This window comes from Ascidiella aspersa, chromosome 7 (genome assembly GCF_963924565.1).
Source record: "Ascidiella aspersa chromosome 7, kaAscAspe10.2, whole genome shotgun sequence".
Lineage (NCBI taxonomy): Eukaryota > Metazoa > Chordata > Ascidiacea > Phlebobranchia > Ascidiidae > Ascidiella > Ascidiella aspersa.
The window spans coordinates 2,323,968-2,338,883 of record NC_139453.1 but is presented as its reverse complement, the minus strand read 5'-3'; the positions used below and the strand labels follow the sequence as shown (position 1 = coordinate 2,338,883).

Below are 14,916 nucleotides of genomic sequence, written 5' to 3'. Positions count from 1 at the left end.
TGCTCACGTGCTTGCATGTAGGCCTGCGCAACGATGGCATGCGTTGGATTTCAAATATTAACTAAAAAATGTTTACGTTTAACCTAATCAAAATCGAAATCTAGAAAAGGTATCATGTAAAAAACCCGAAACACCTTTATATTTGTATGTTATAGCGATTCCAAAAAAAGAAAATTCTTTACTTAAGTGTAAATAATGTAATCAGACTTTAGGTTATCTTATAAAGAAAAGTAGAACAACATTTTATTTGGATTTTAAAGAGGTGCTGCTTCCTGTTTACTGATTAATAAAACATGGAAAATAAAATAACTTGCTGACACCGAAATCTAAATACATTAAGGAAACTTAGCACAAACATATAGATTCTGTAGGTAAAATTAGTAAACACTTATATTGCAATAAACGAAATAAAGCGGAATAATTGCATGAATTCATGTAAAAATTACGAATCGTTTAGAATCAGTAACCGTCGAGCATTAACTTGACCAAATTATTTCAGGACGTTAGTATGCGTCTAAATAAGGACAGAACAAAATGACAACAAAACAAACTAAACAACCCGCGAGGACTAGGTCGTGTTCGTTCATATATAACAAATATTCTGAATGGTAAAACATTACACGCTTTAAAAGTTAATATGCAGGCATAAATATATCAATGGCATAAGTAGCTGATCGAGTATACCATTAAACAATAATGCAAAAAAAGTATTAATAATAAAATTGTTCATCCGAAAAAGATTTTTTTACTAAATGTGCCAGCGTTTCGATGGCCTATGCGGGTGGTCTCTTACAGGCAAAACGCTTGTAACTTTGCAAAAAAATATATGCACTCCCACCAATACAAATACAATAGAACAGTGGTTCTCAACCGCCGGTGCCGGTCCGCGTCAACTTTCCTGCAGGTCCGCCAAATATATTACAATTTTAATCTCTATTGCAAATGGATGTTGAAGGCATGTCCTGTCCATCAAATTTAGAACTTCGCCAGTTTCGTAATTGGCAGCATTGTTCCGTAACATAGAGTTAATGGTCTACTTTGGACTTTATCGTAAAAAGCATCAATTTGCTTATTAAATTGAAGTTCCATTATTTGCTTTTAAGTTGCATACTTTCGTCGTAATTTTATTTTGAGTTAACTTTGATTTTGAAGGTCCACCGGTCCGCAAAATTTGTTTTTAAATTTTACCGGTCCGTAAGCTAAAAAGGTTGAGAACCACTGCAATAGAACAAGGAGATTGTTGGTCCCAGGCATAAAATTGTTCAAAACGCAACTTTTCCGATGTTTTGGCGACCTATACCAGTCGCTTTCTTTAGGGTGAATAACATCGAATGCTCGTAATACAAAGCTTAACAAATAATGGAAAAAACACGTGACACAGCCAGAACCAAAAATTAGTCATGTACCGCGTCCAGTTTTAATCACACTGAAAACGACGTAAAAACAGGTGTCACAAAAAAACCGCTTAACATTGCATAACAGGGTAATCAGGTGGCAAGATATAAATACAAATTGTATTGAATTATCGACAAGCTTTGGTACAACTGTGCTTTATCAGGTCAAAGTAGAAATACACCAGGGGTGGGCAAACTGCGGCCCGCCGGCATGTTTTTTGCGGCTCTTCCAGTCAAATCGTAAAATTCTCTTTATTTTTTCGATTTAGGCCAGGATTTTGTTTATGACGTAACACTACACATAGATTTCGAAGAGTTATAGTTAACAGCAAGTCAACGTAATTTCATTTGCTAATTTTGAGGGTCTTTTGTGTTTTCTGCAAATGGCTCTTCCATTGAATACATTTGCCCACGACTGAAATATACAATTTATACTTTAAACTGGTGAAGCAAGGTTGTGCGAAAGCTTGTCGAGAATTCAATACAATTTACCTTGTTTAGAATTCACATTGCATAACAGTGTTTCAACCCATAGGTCTCAACCCGAAATTGGGCGGTTTAATACGGTTGGGTTGCCGACTGCGATAGTTAACATTAGAGATCGACCGATATCCATTTTTTGGACCGATACCGATGACCGTTTTTTACAATTTTTCAACCGATAACCGATACCGATTTTGTTATATACCTGGGAAATGTTCAAAACTTTAATTATTTAAAAATAAAATCCCAATAATGTTTTATTATATATACCTTTATTAATTATCAAACAATTATTTTGCATATTAACTTGGTGTGATGCTAAAACCAAAAATTTTTTGATAAAAAATTGCTAAGTTGTTTGTTGTACAGGAAAAATTGTATCATATTTTTGTACTAAAATATCGGCAAAAGTTTTTTTTATTTTTTACAGATACCGATATATCGGTAGAAGCCAAATATCGGCCGATATTATCGGTATATCTCTAGTTGACATGGTTAGATTATTGAAAATGGCGATCAAGAAAGTTTTAAAATTTTGGAAGCAATATGAAGATACATGGCCCATATCAATAATATTCGAACTTATTAATATTGTTTTGTTATATTGTATTTGCTCAAAAAAGTCTAGTGAAGAGAATTGTTTCGCAAAGGCTTCGCTGCTTTACTTAAAAATGGTTGAGAAACATTAACCAATAAGAAATTAAAAAAGCATTTACGTATGTCGCAGAACTGCATGCCAATCTAAAATTAATTTAGAAACACCACAACGTTGCTTAGACCGGTTTAGATCGGTAAATGTTAAAGGGAGACATAAAATAAATACCATGGGCCATACTAATGAAGGTAGCATTGTGTGAAAGTTCCAATAAAACAAAGTGCATTATAACGTCATATATCAACGTCATAATGTTTGGGGATGGTAGTAGAAACTAAAATAAATTTAAACTAAATAAATTTAAAACCTATACCTATACAGAGGTAGTTACATTGTAAAAATGTTTAAAAAAAATACTTGATGTTTTTTTAGGTCTAAAATGTCAACGATTTGAAAAACAAATTCACCGTCTTTGCAAGAAATTTTTTTTTTGGATATTGAAAATTAATAAAAAAGTAAATGAAAAAGAGATCCCTCAAGTTTTTACTTTGGTCGAGTTTTTTTATGTATTTTTAGCATTTTTAGCGTCATATTTAATGGTAGAATAGCAAGATGTTAATGTAAAAATATATATCTTTTAGGCACCTTATTATTTTTAAACGTAATAGGATAGGTAAAAAGGTGTTTTAGGCTAAAACACTCTTAGAGCGCCAAAAACTCCTCTTTCCTTCTGTAATACTCGTCCATTCGAACCTTTGAATACCTAGGTAAAAACATTGATGGTTAGATCTAATTAAAAACCAATACACACACATATATATTTATATGCATACATATACAGGGTTGTATCTCTATGGAACCGAAACTATTAGTAGCAAGTTTTATCTTAAGAACTAAGTCTGCCCAGGGTTGCCACACAATTATATTAAAATACATTTGAAGAATTTTCAGAGATTTTTTTGGTTTTCAAAGACATAGAAATCGTTCGACGTGTTTTAAATATGTTTGAAAAGAAAACAGCATGAATGACAAAATATATTTTTAATTATGTTTTTAACAACACTTTATAAACATACAACTTAAGCTGCACATAAAATAAAATAAAAGATTATTCAAAGGTTTTAGAAAAAAAACATAAGGGTTTGAAGACTTTTTAATTTGAAATCAATCCAAAGACTTTCAAAGATTCAAAAATTTGTGACAATAAATCTGGAACTGTATTTCAATCGAGTTTTTAAACTTAGGGTTTTACTAATTAAAAAAAACAATTAAATGTTAATGCTAATTCTCAAAGCGCTTTGCAAAAAGGATAGAGGTAATTCCAACTATCTCATGACTAATTGATCTGTCACACAGAAAGGAACCATAGAGGAAATTTGATAAATTTCACAGAAAACCAATGTGTTTGTTTTCACAGCTAGCAGTCTGTAGAGTTATTACATTTCAAATAACTTGTTGAGGTTATTTTGTTTTATGCAATTTAATTAGTAAATTAAAAAAATTATTTTAAAAAAATTACTAAAAAATATTTTTGAAAATTATAAACAACTAGTATTTTAATGTATATTGCACATACATTTTATGACAAGAGAAAGGGCCAAGAAAAAATTGCAATTTCCTATTATCTATTGAACTAAAATGTATTAACTATAATAAATTTACAAGGAAATATAACCCCCCCAAAAAATATTGTAACAAACAGTGATAAAAGCTTTAGAGTTAAACAATCTAAGTATCAAGTAGCACATTTACTTACTCTTTAAAGTCAAAATCGATTTGCGAGTATTTTGCTTGCACAAGTCCCCAAATTCCCCAAAGCAAATGGCCAGCCTGAAAAAACAAACAACTTATTTGACGATAGATATGAGTTATTTAACTAAAACAAAAAAATGAACATACAGTTAAGAGATGATTAACTAAACAAAAAATCATATTTTTTACCCCGTACATGATAACGTCAGATCTACAGACCAGTGTTAATATAATGTGTACATTAAAATTTGACTTTATTTTTTTTTTAAAGGAATTTTTTTTAAGTTTAAGCACCCCTAAATTCAATTTATAAACTAATACATGTTTCTGTAATCAACACAACATACATTAAAATTAACTACAAATTAGAGCCAATTAAATTACCAGAACAATAAACTATAAAACTCTTTAAAAAATCCTGAGTAAACCCAGGATCAGACATTTTTTAAATGAATATAACTGGCGCCGTCTTTCACCCGAAATTATGCCTTAAAAGCGTTTTAAAGTGCCTAAAATTTGAAAACTTTACAACAAAAAAAACACAAAGTAAGCAAAATCGCTCACTAATGCAAACTTGTTGACTTGTCGGTAAAGCGTGTCGACTTGTGATGTAATTTCACTCTCTTCGAGTTCAGGTGCGTTCGGGTGTTTCATTTCGTGCATGGCTTGCAAGTAACTGCGAAGCCACTCTCGTTGCAAGGACTTGTTCGGGTACAATGAATAGTCGACTGTTTCCACGCCTGCATATTAAGCATTAAAAAATGGCATTAGTATTTTTAAATCTTTACATTTGCATAATATTTGTAAATTTACTGTCGCAATTTTCATGTGTTCTAAAAATAACAAACGGGATTAAAACATCGCACCACCAGCTGTATTGTATTAACACATATTTTACAATTACCATGTGTAAAAAAATATTTTTCTGTAGGAATAAAGAACTTAAATTCACAGAAAGTGTATATTTTTTTATATAATAATAAATAAGCTAAGTAATTATTCCTGATAAGTTACACGCCATTGAAAAAAAAGTCTAATATTATTGTGTTCTGAACAGTCTTTCCGATTCCTTTATATATATCGTCTTAGAGATGGCTCAAAGTGTCGGTAACTTTGAAAAATTAAGAAGCTTTTATAAACAATTTTTTTAGGTATGTATTGTAATAAAAAGGTTTTATTTGTCAATCATTCCTACCTGCAAATTCACAGTAATGGTTTCCAATGTCGAAAGCCTGATAGTTAAAAGAAGCGTACTCGTAATCAATAAATGTGATTTTACCTAGAAACAAAAAAAAAATTCCTAAGGCATTGGTCATTCTATTCTAACTTGAAAATATAAAACAAACAAACTTTTTTAGTGTATTTTTTCAAATTTTTCTGTTAAAAAACTTTATATTAAATGTATTAAGAAATTTCATATAAAATAAATAAATCAAGTCAAGAAACAACCATATATTGCCTGCTTATCTTATTTGTAAAACTAGCCTACGGTAAGGTTTGAACTCACAACTTAGACCATTCTGGGACCGTTCATATGGTTTAAACTTAAAGCTTATACAAACATTACCACCAGAACTTATTGTGTGTGGCCGGAAAAAAAGTTAATAAAACTGTGCCCTAAATGGATATAAGCTTAAAGTTATCATAATCCACCTTTTTCCTTGTTGTATAAACTTTTTTTTTTCAATTTTATTGTTAATCAACTTTATATTATATGTATTAAGAAAATTCAAATTAAATAAACAAATCTCAGAAAGTTTAACATAAACAATGTCTTTAATTCACCTTTTTCCTCGTTGTATATAATGTTGTGAACGAGGAGGTCATTGTGACAAAACACAACAGGGGAATTTAAGCTCACAAGGTGGCGCTCCATATCTTCAATCTCGTCTTCAAGATTTTGACGTTCTGACATGATTACGCTATTTCTGCCAAAAAAAAATGTTAAAATAAAACATTTACTTAAACTCATCTTTAGATTCTTGCGGTTCTGATATGATTTCACCATTTCTACAATAAAAATCGATTAAAACAAAACATATCGAAAACGATTTGTAATAACATATTAAACACGATTTTAGGGTGGCTCAAGTTTAAAACAATGAAAAGTATTACATTTTTTTTGTAAACTTAAACTAAAAACCTAGATTATTACTTAATATAGCTTAAATCAGGATGAGATGTCTTATCTAGTATCTATGGCAGTGTTTCTTAACCTTTTGTACCGATCTTTTTCTTAAATTGCCTGTATTTTTTTTATTATATGGGTTTTATAGAAGGGCCCTACAGCCTTTGGGACTAAAAACGTTATTTTGTCCATTAAAGTCTTAATCCGAATTAATTTTGGACTTATTTTAACATGTTTTTTCCTTTCGCGGCACCACCGCGCACCAGTTGAGAAACGCTGATCTATGGCACACTGAATAGGTTTCCTAATTCTTAAACATTTTCTTTTTAGATGTTGTTCCAAGGTACTTACATCGTTCATGTTCGAAATACAAAAAAGACTGAAAAGCACGTGAAACAGTCAAATACATACTGTGTGTGGCCTGCAAAAAAATTCAATACAATTGTGGCCTTAAAGGTCTTTAGGTCATAGTTATGGGGTAGGATTAAAATCAAATGTACCATAAATTTTAACAACAATAAATAAATTAAACCAACCCATTGCTTTGAGGTAAATGTGAAGGAAACGCAAGTTCAACAAACATTCTCATTCGTTTGAACACGCTGGCTTCTGGTGGGGTTTCCCCTTCAAAGGGAATACAGTGCATCTTTGCAAGTTCTTTAGTGAGTTGTCTGCAATACAAAAAATCATGAAAAGTAAAAATAAGAAAAAAACGGTGCTGGTCTAGAGTCCTGCCACAACGCACATTATCCGGGAAATTGGGTTAGGGTGTGGGTTAGTGTTGGGTTTGAGTGGGAAAAAAACTTTAATTAGCCTTAAATATTTTTTGGGGTAATTTCAATTGAAAAGGGTATTCATTTGCCCACTATATTCAATATGTTTAACAATGAAATGCATATTCTATATACTAAAAACCAGGGGTTAAAGTTGATCCATGAATGAACTCGTAACAAAGACCATTGTTGAAAATACAGTAGAGGTTTGGAGCACATTTAAACTCGTGGAGCAGCTGAAAACTTTCCACCTAAAACAACACAAAATTATAAAAAAATAAATAAAACATTTCAAATTGTGAAAAAAATAACTATTTTTTTTATTTTTTTATATCCGTGGTTATCAAACTTTTGCTAATTAAAGACTTAGTGAAGAATTTGTGAAAGAAAGCGCTTCGTTTAGCTTTTTTTTCAAAAACACAAACTCTTTTAATGGCTTTTTCTTAAATGCAATTAGACATAATTTTAACTGTAAAAATCTAGGTTAGTTCCTGAATACCGGTTGTTGCAGTCGTTAAAATAAAATACCTAAAAGCAATATAATTTAAGAACAAAAATGTCAGGGAAAATTTATTATTATGAGTCTTTTCTGAACTTTTTTATTTAAGCGTCCTTTCTAAATTTGATTTGCGAAAATAGCCTTAGTAGGACGGAAATTTGCAGACAGTGTGCCAACATTTTGTTGAGTGTATTTATGTCTGAGCCAGTGCTGATTGGTAGACATGTGCCTGATTGGCAAGCCCAAATAGTAATTCAATATAAACCCAGTAATATTAGAAACAAGATTTTGTAAATGGTCTTAAATAACTCTGGGGTGGGCAGCCTTTGGCCTGTGGGCCGTATGTTGCCTATCCCTGTCACTTTACTTAGGATAATTGCAAACCAGATGATTTAAAACGCTTTATTAGTTATAAGGGAGTGAACGGGTGATGTTTTTAGAAATGTAAAAGGACAGTCAAATATAGATGACACATCTTAACATAGAATAGTTAATCTTTAACCTCTGCTTTTCTGTCGAGAAATTTTTCTGTTCCATTTCCGTTGACCCGAATTAAAACTGTGTCTTCCTTTTGGTCGTTTTGATGAAAACCGAACAACTTGTTTGTAATTCCATTGTCGAATATCTTAAAATAAATTATTTGGCAAAAAGCTAAAGCAGTGATTCTCAGGCTTTTTATCTGGGTGGACTTTTTGGTTTGGCACTTTAAAAACAAATATAGGGCCCCTTTAATTTTTAGAACAAGAAATATATAAACAATATAATATTAATGAAATTGAAAATATTTGGCTCAAACACTTGAAAGTTACTTCACGGACTCTCAAGGGCCCCGAAAGGAAGTTTGAAAACTACTAATTAAAATTTTTCCAAAAGGGTACCCTGTTTTTTATTTCTTAAATTCTAAAACGTTCTTAAACATTTTAACTAAATTTTATGTGCATTACCGCAAAATATGCCTTGGCTTATCTCTATTACCTTGCATACCATATTAGACAATAGTTTTATCGGTGCTTTGAATAAAATTGTTTCGTCATACACAATACCTTGTGCTTTATTTCTTCTTGTTTCCAAGTACTCCGAACTAACTTGAGTATGTGATATGCACCTGGTAATACATCTGAAGTATCCACAGTGAAATCCAGCTTAAGCACAGTTCTTTCTTCCATTACTTTTCAGCATTTACAAAAAATTAAAATTTAAAAACTATAATATACAGATTGCACCTGTTTCAAAAATCAAACAATAAATAAATGTTTTTTAAAACCAATGCCTTTTTTTCTACAAATTTTTATTTGTTATGTCAAACATACGGGCATTTGTCTACAATCCTACAACAACACATATTATTTGGGTTGCCTGTAATTGTTTAGGTTTTTGGTGGGTTACGCATTATTAACAAATAATAAATATCATAATACTTGGCAAACCGAAAACCCCAACACAGACACCCTAACCGAACCAAAATATTGTGCGTTGCTTTAATAATTGTTCCAACGCTGTGGTAGAATTCTAGACCAGCACCAACTTATGTTTTAATAACTACATGTGAATAACAAGAGATTAAAAACTTGAAATTATTAACAACCGGTCAGTATTTTATGGCACTTTTAGCAGAGAACTTTGGTGTGTAGTACAAATTTTCATTTTTCATTTGGTATTTCATTTTGTTGGGATGCGGGTGTTGGCTGTTGAAACAAAATCGCGGTAGTACCTGCCATATTTTCTATAGTGGTGCAGGTGTGTCAGTCTGCATTCTGTGGCAGGTGCACACCGGAGATTTTTTTCTGGCAACTCGTATGCAAACCTAAAATACATACCAAAATCTTGAGAAAAATGATTATGAACCCCTAGTGTGCACAAACATAAAATGCACACCTCTTAAATTGTGGCTCTGCGCACTACACTTCAGATCTTGCCATGAAGTGTAATGAAACGCAGACTGGCATGCATGCATTTCCAACAAACCAACCACATATACAAGCTAAGCCTAACTTTTGGTATTTAGTAAGCACAGCAATTGCTTTAAAACAATCTGTCACAGAATGTAGACTAACTGGCTGTAGCATATAGCCTACTTTTACGTCACTATACACGTGACCATTGTCCACTGACGTGTGACCGCCGCACCTAGCGAATTGCTTTTCCGCATTTGACAATTCATTCTACTTTATACGTCTTACTGATTAGCGGCTTGAATCACCGCTCCGTGTTATATCGCGTGTGTAGTGAGATTTGCGATGTAACAATCTCTAGGATGACAGAAGAAAGTTCCATTGGCAAGTTGCCCCACTATAAACTAGAGAATCGACTGCCAATCGTTTCTCTCCGAAGACGCCAGATAGCTCTCCTATCAGCCACAGGATTGAATATCTTGCTAGCACAGCCCCGAAGATGCTCAGCCCCCTTCAGCGTTCCTCAGCAATCTCGCACCTCAAAAGTGTTCGACGCACTCAAATTATTTGGATGGATTATTTCGCACCAAAGATGTCCTCGCATTCCAGAGGTCTCGACGAGGGACCCAGGAGCGAACGCTTACATGGAATAAAGCGCAAGTTAACTTCGTTTGGAACGAACCGACTAGGATTTCACGACAACCCAACACCCCAGTAAGACATTTAAGTCGTTTGACGCTATAAAGACAATGTTTAAACCGTGTAAATTTCACGGCAAATGCTATAAAGCAATGGAACAAATCGGTATATACTTTTCTGATACCAGTATGGGACAATTTTGTGCTCTCATTATGTAATATTTAATAAATTATGTGTAAAATGCTACGAAGCACATAAACTGTGTTGTAAAAAGTTTTTATATCGTGTCCCGATTTTGCGTTGTTTCACACAGTGCATTTTTAAACGTCGTCCGCAGCGCCACTAAGGCATTTCCTGTTCTCACGCTTTTGTAACATTGTGCGCTGTTGGACCGGGACCACATTGGAGCTGTAATTATACAGTTGACTTATTGTTCGCGAACCGAGTTCGAATCTCGGCCGCACCGTACAAACGTTACCCTTCACCTTTTCACCCTACCCTTTGTGAACCCACATCTACTACCATTGCCATACAAACATGCTGTTTGGTGGCAAGGCATATGGAGGTCCTTCTGCAATATCGAAGGCTTCTTTACATCAACATGCTCCTCAACTTCAAAAGATTCCAGGCGTCCTCACTGCTCAACCACGCATCGGAACCAGCTCGTCATGAGAACAGCTTTCCGACCGCTCATTGGGATCGAATATGATCTCAGTCTTAAGTGCAACTCTGAACGCACTTCATCAAACACTTCGTTGAACTTCACAGCACTAGAATACGTGATGCCACGTCTCTGCTTCCGTTCAACCAGCTTCAGTAAAGTGAATTCTATTGAAGAATCACGTCGATTTACTAAAGAAATCTCCAGCTACGTGAGACAGCCCTGCTAACTATGAAGATCCTTCGGGAATGGACTATATCCCGGGGAGCATTCGACTACGCAAATTTGCTAGACGACGCTTTTCTATACCTCCTTGCCTCTAACGAACCCAAAACCCCCTTACTAACAAACTAACAACTGCAGCGTTACAGCTGACAGAGTTGGTGTCTGACAGCGCTAATATAGCGACACAGAGGCCTAAATTAACGTTTGCTAAAAATAACTTTAAAGCCAAACGCTAAGCTTACCGAATTGTGCATGAAATTTATCGCCATGTATCTATCATTCGATGTATCACATTTCATCAATGTACGCCTGAAATTTATTTGTGTCACAAAGGGTCCGAGCGACCAAGAAAATAATCCTTCAAACTTTGTTTACAAAACAGACAGCCTTCAGCTGTTCATTTGAGTTGCCGCAGCTTAAAAGAGCCCGGCCAAACATTTATTGTTTCCTGTATTGCATTTTCAATCGTTTGTGTACAAATATATCACGGAGAAAAATCTTTTACAAAATCGCCCCCCAAAAAATTATAAAAACACCCATAAAACGTTGCTCTCTTGAGTTGTAAATATATTGTTTTCTTACAACGCCACGCTTGTTTTTCGCTCGCCATTTTTACATGCTATTTCTCTTCATGTCCCACAACTTTCGGACATGCACCCAAACCAAATCCTAATATCAATCTTTCAGATCTCTTTTTTCTTTAATGAACAACCCTTCCTACGTCTAACTTGTTCATTGGAAGGGGGATTCTGTAGCATATAGCCTACTTTTACGTCACTATACACGTGACCATTGTCCACTGACGTGTGACCGCCGCACCTAGCGAATTGCTTTTCCGCATTTGACAATTCATTCTACTTTATACGTCTTACTGATTAGCGGCTTGAATCACCGCTCTGTTTATCGCTGTATTTCTGAGATTTGTGAATATACTCTAAGAGCAACTATCTACTGAGTGGATTGTCTTTGCTTAGAGTACAAGAAGTTAAGGACAGGTATTCTAGCGGCCTGCTCCTTTGGAGTCGGATTAAGAATTTGTAAGAGACTTAGGCAGTCGTCGGCCCTCGTCGATAGGGTCAGCAGCCTTCTTATAGCTCCCAACTACCCCTCTACGCTTCACTGGCAGCACTAACACTACAATTCACAGGTACTGAAAACACACCCTAAAATGTAGATAAAATTATTAAATCAACATTTCGTTAGATGAAAAACTATTTTGGCGCTGGTCTACAATCCTACCACATTTCTTTTAACAGTAACAAAACGAGTTGCCAAAGTTAAAATTGCAAGGAAAGGTCTAAATGTGTTAGAATAAATCTAATAATTTTGGAAACAATATTTAGGTTAGGGTGAGAGTTAGCGTTTGGGTTCAGGTGGGTCAAGTATTGGCGCTGGTCTAGAATCCTAATCCAATCGCTAACTCTCACCCTAACCAAAATATTATTAACAACAATTAACAATAAACACCCAGACGAATTTGTGGTAGCATTCTAGGCCAGCGCCACTATTTTACTACCAATTTCTTCATTTTATCACAAATAAAGTAGACAAGAGACTATATGCTAAGCTTGCGGCAATTGCAGACATGCACGAACTCGTGGAGCTGGTTTTGAGTCTAGACGTAGGATTCTCGAACAGCGCAGGACTCAATTGAACTTTAAACGTTTCGTCAATTCATTGCAGCTGGTTCAATAAAGTTAGCGCTGCTGAATGCCACACATGCTTTCGTATGTAATTAGCTTATGACACAATTATGCGCCACGACATTCGCTTAACGATTTCCGTTTCGAAACTTGCGCGCTACTATAAATGCTGGGCTGTAAAAAAGTGTTCTGCTTAATTAAACCTGTTTACTACATTGACCACCATTCTATCTGAATCCACTGAAAACGAACTGCCATTGAATTTCAAAGTGCATATTTCGCTTATAGATTTATTGTAAATTTGTAAAATTCAGCATAACTCCGCCTTATGCTGAATTTTACAAACATCCTACAGCGCAGTAAAAACACGTCTGGCAAGTATGGCGTTCATATCGTAGTGTGCGTTATGCGGTAGGAAATAACTGGTCAGTTAGCGAGCTTAATATGCAGGATGCAAACAGGAAAAGGAAATAGACAGAATGATTTTGAACAGACTTTTCGAGAGCACACGCAAAACGATCACGTTAAAAAACAAAAACAGATGCTCGCTCCCTGTAAACCACAGCCGACTTTGAATGGCTTCAAGCCGGGTTAAAATCTCCTTTCTTCGCCTTTATGCCGATCACAGCTGAACTTTGTTGTCTGTTGTGAATTTTCAGCGAATATTTTTATCTACGCCAAGAGTTTACCTAAAGGTCCAAATTATTGCACTTACACGACCTCAAGGTCGAAAAGTCAAACCTTTGTAGAGAAACAACGCATGTCTGTTTGTGCTTGTAATTTAGCGTGTTCGCCTGGTAAAGTGTTAAATATTTCACCTAGATACTCTTTTCCTTTCGTGGCCGTTCTGGCAAATCTAGCCGACATTCGACTCAGCTAATCTCCATCGCAGTCGCTCTTGTGCTGTATAGTGTCACGCTGCTGTTGGATTAAACACTACAGTCAACTGATGCATGCCTTACTTGCGAGACCCGTTTTTACTGCGCTGTAAGCTCTTTTATTGAAAGCGAGCTATGCTAAATTATGTGAATGTACAATAAATCTAAAAGCGACCTGACAGTATGCACTTTGAAATGCTATGACAGTTTGTTTAGTTTCGATTTAGTGGAGTTCAGATAGCACGGTGGTCATGTCTCACCTGTTGAAATATACACCTTTCTTCCCTTGGATGCCTTAATTGTCGTAGACCATTTTGCTTAGAAATGCACTAGTTTCTAACGGACCGGGTGCTGAACAGTATTTCGCTTGATGCGGTCAAATTTTTTCTCGCGTTCTTTTAGTTGGGCCAGTGGCTCGCAACCTTTTTTGGCATGCGGAACCCTACAAAAGTTATTAACAGTTTCGCTAGCTCGTATTTTTGCTGGGTGATTAACCGAAACGTTACAATAAACGAAATTGCAACAGCGTATTAACTGCGCAACAAGGTTGAAAAAAAACTTTGGCACTTTTATCGTAGGCCTACACAAAAAATTAAATTGTATAAAGAAGCTTAGCCTACCAATAGAACAAAAATTGAAATCCTTAAGAATTTAAAATATCTCTCGGCACCCTTAAGCGTTAAAAATGGCACCATAGACCATAGAATGTCGCGGCACCCCGGTTGACAACCACTGAGCTGAGTAATAAGGAATTTTGCACAGCTGTGGACAAAATGTTTGTTTATAGATTGGCGTGCGCCTAAATAAGCTAACGAAGGCTTGTTTTGTGTGTTAAATCTAAATTTATCAATGTATACCTACAAAAATCAACGAGAGATGCATACATACGTACGTGTATACTGTACAACAAGGCTATAGATGTTTTCTAGCCTGTCTTACATCAATACCCTTAACTGAATGACTAGTTCGGTTAGTTTGTTTAAGACTTACGAAGTAACCTATACCTACGAAAAAGAAGTTAATAACGCTGTTAAACTAAATCCAAAATGTCCCACCTAATAATAACAACTATTTTTCACATACGGACATAACTCAAACGAACGAAAGTCTAAATAAAATGACCTACTTTTTCGCTTTTTTTATAGTCTTTTCGCTTTTCCTATGCAACCCAAAACTTTGTATCAGTTGATAAGGATACCATTTAAGTCATTTAGCAATTTTTTGCCTTCAAAGTTATTGTAAATGCGCTAGCACCACTGATCTCTATGTTTCATAGAGATCAGTGGCTGGCACAAAGTCGTTTGTACAATAGATACTTGCATGATTTGGATTCTATTATTGCGGATATTTTGCT

The 14,916-nt window shown here is 34.7% G+C and overlaps 1 protein-coding gene across 1 annotated transcript; it reads right to left on the bottom strand.

The window, feature by feature from the left end:
- Positions 1-280: 280 nt before the first annotated feature.
- On the bottom strand, positions 281-8,841 carry LOC146137257 (ethanolamine kinase 1-like). Its single transcript, XM_083393797.1, has 10 exons — positions 8,668-8,841; positions 8,127-8,249; positions 7,261-7,376; positions 7,215-7,217; positions 6,889-7,023; positions 6,010-6,152; positions 5,420-5,503; positions 4,789-4,964; positions 4,229-4,302; positions 281-3,235 (listed from the first exon to the last, which is right to left on the bottom strand). The coding sequence occupies exons 1-10, from the start codon at positions 8,788-8,790 to the stop codon at positions 3,175-3,177; spliced, it is 1,038 nt and encodes a 345-aa protein (XP_083249923.1). The 5' UTR covers positions 8,791-8,841; the 3' UTR covers positions 281-3,174.
- Between the last annotated feature and the right edge of the window lie 6,075 nt (positions 8,842-14,916).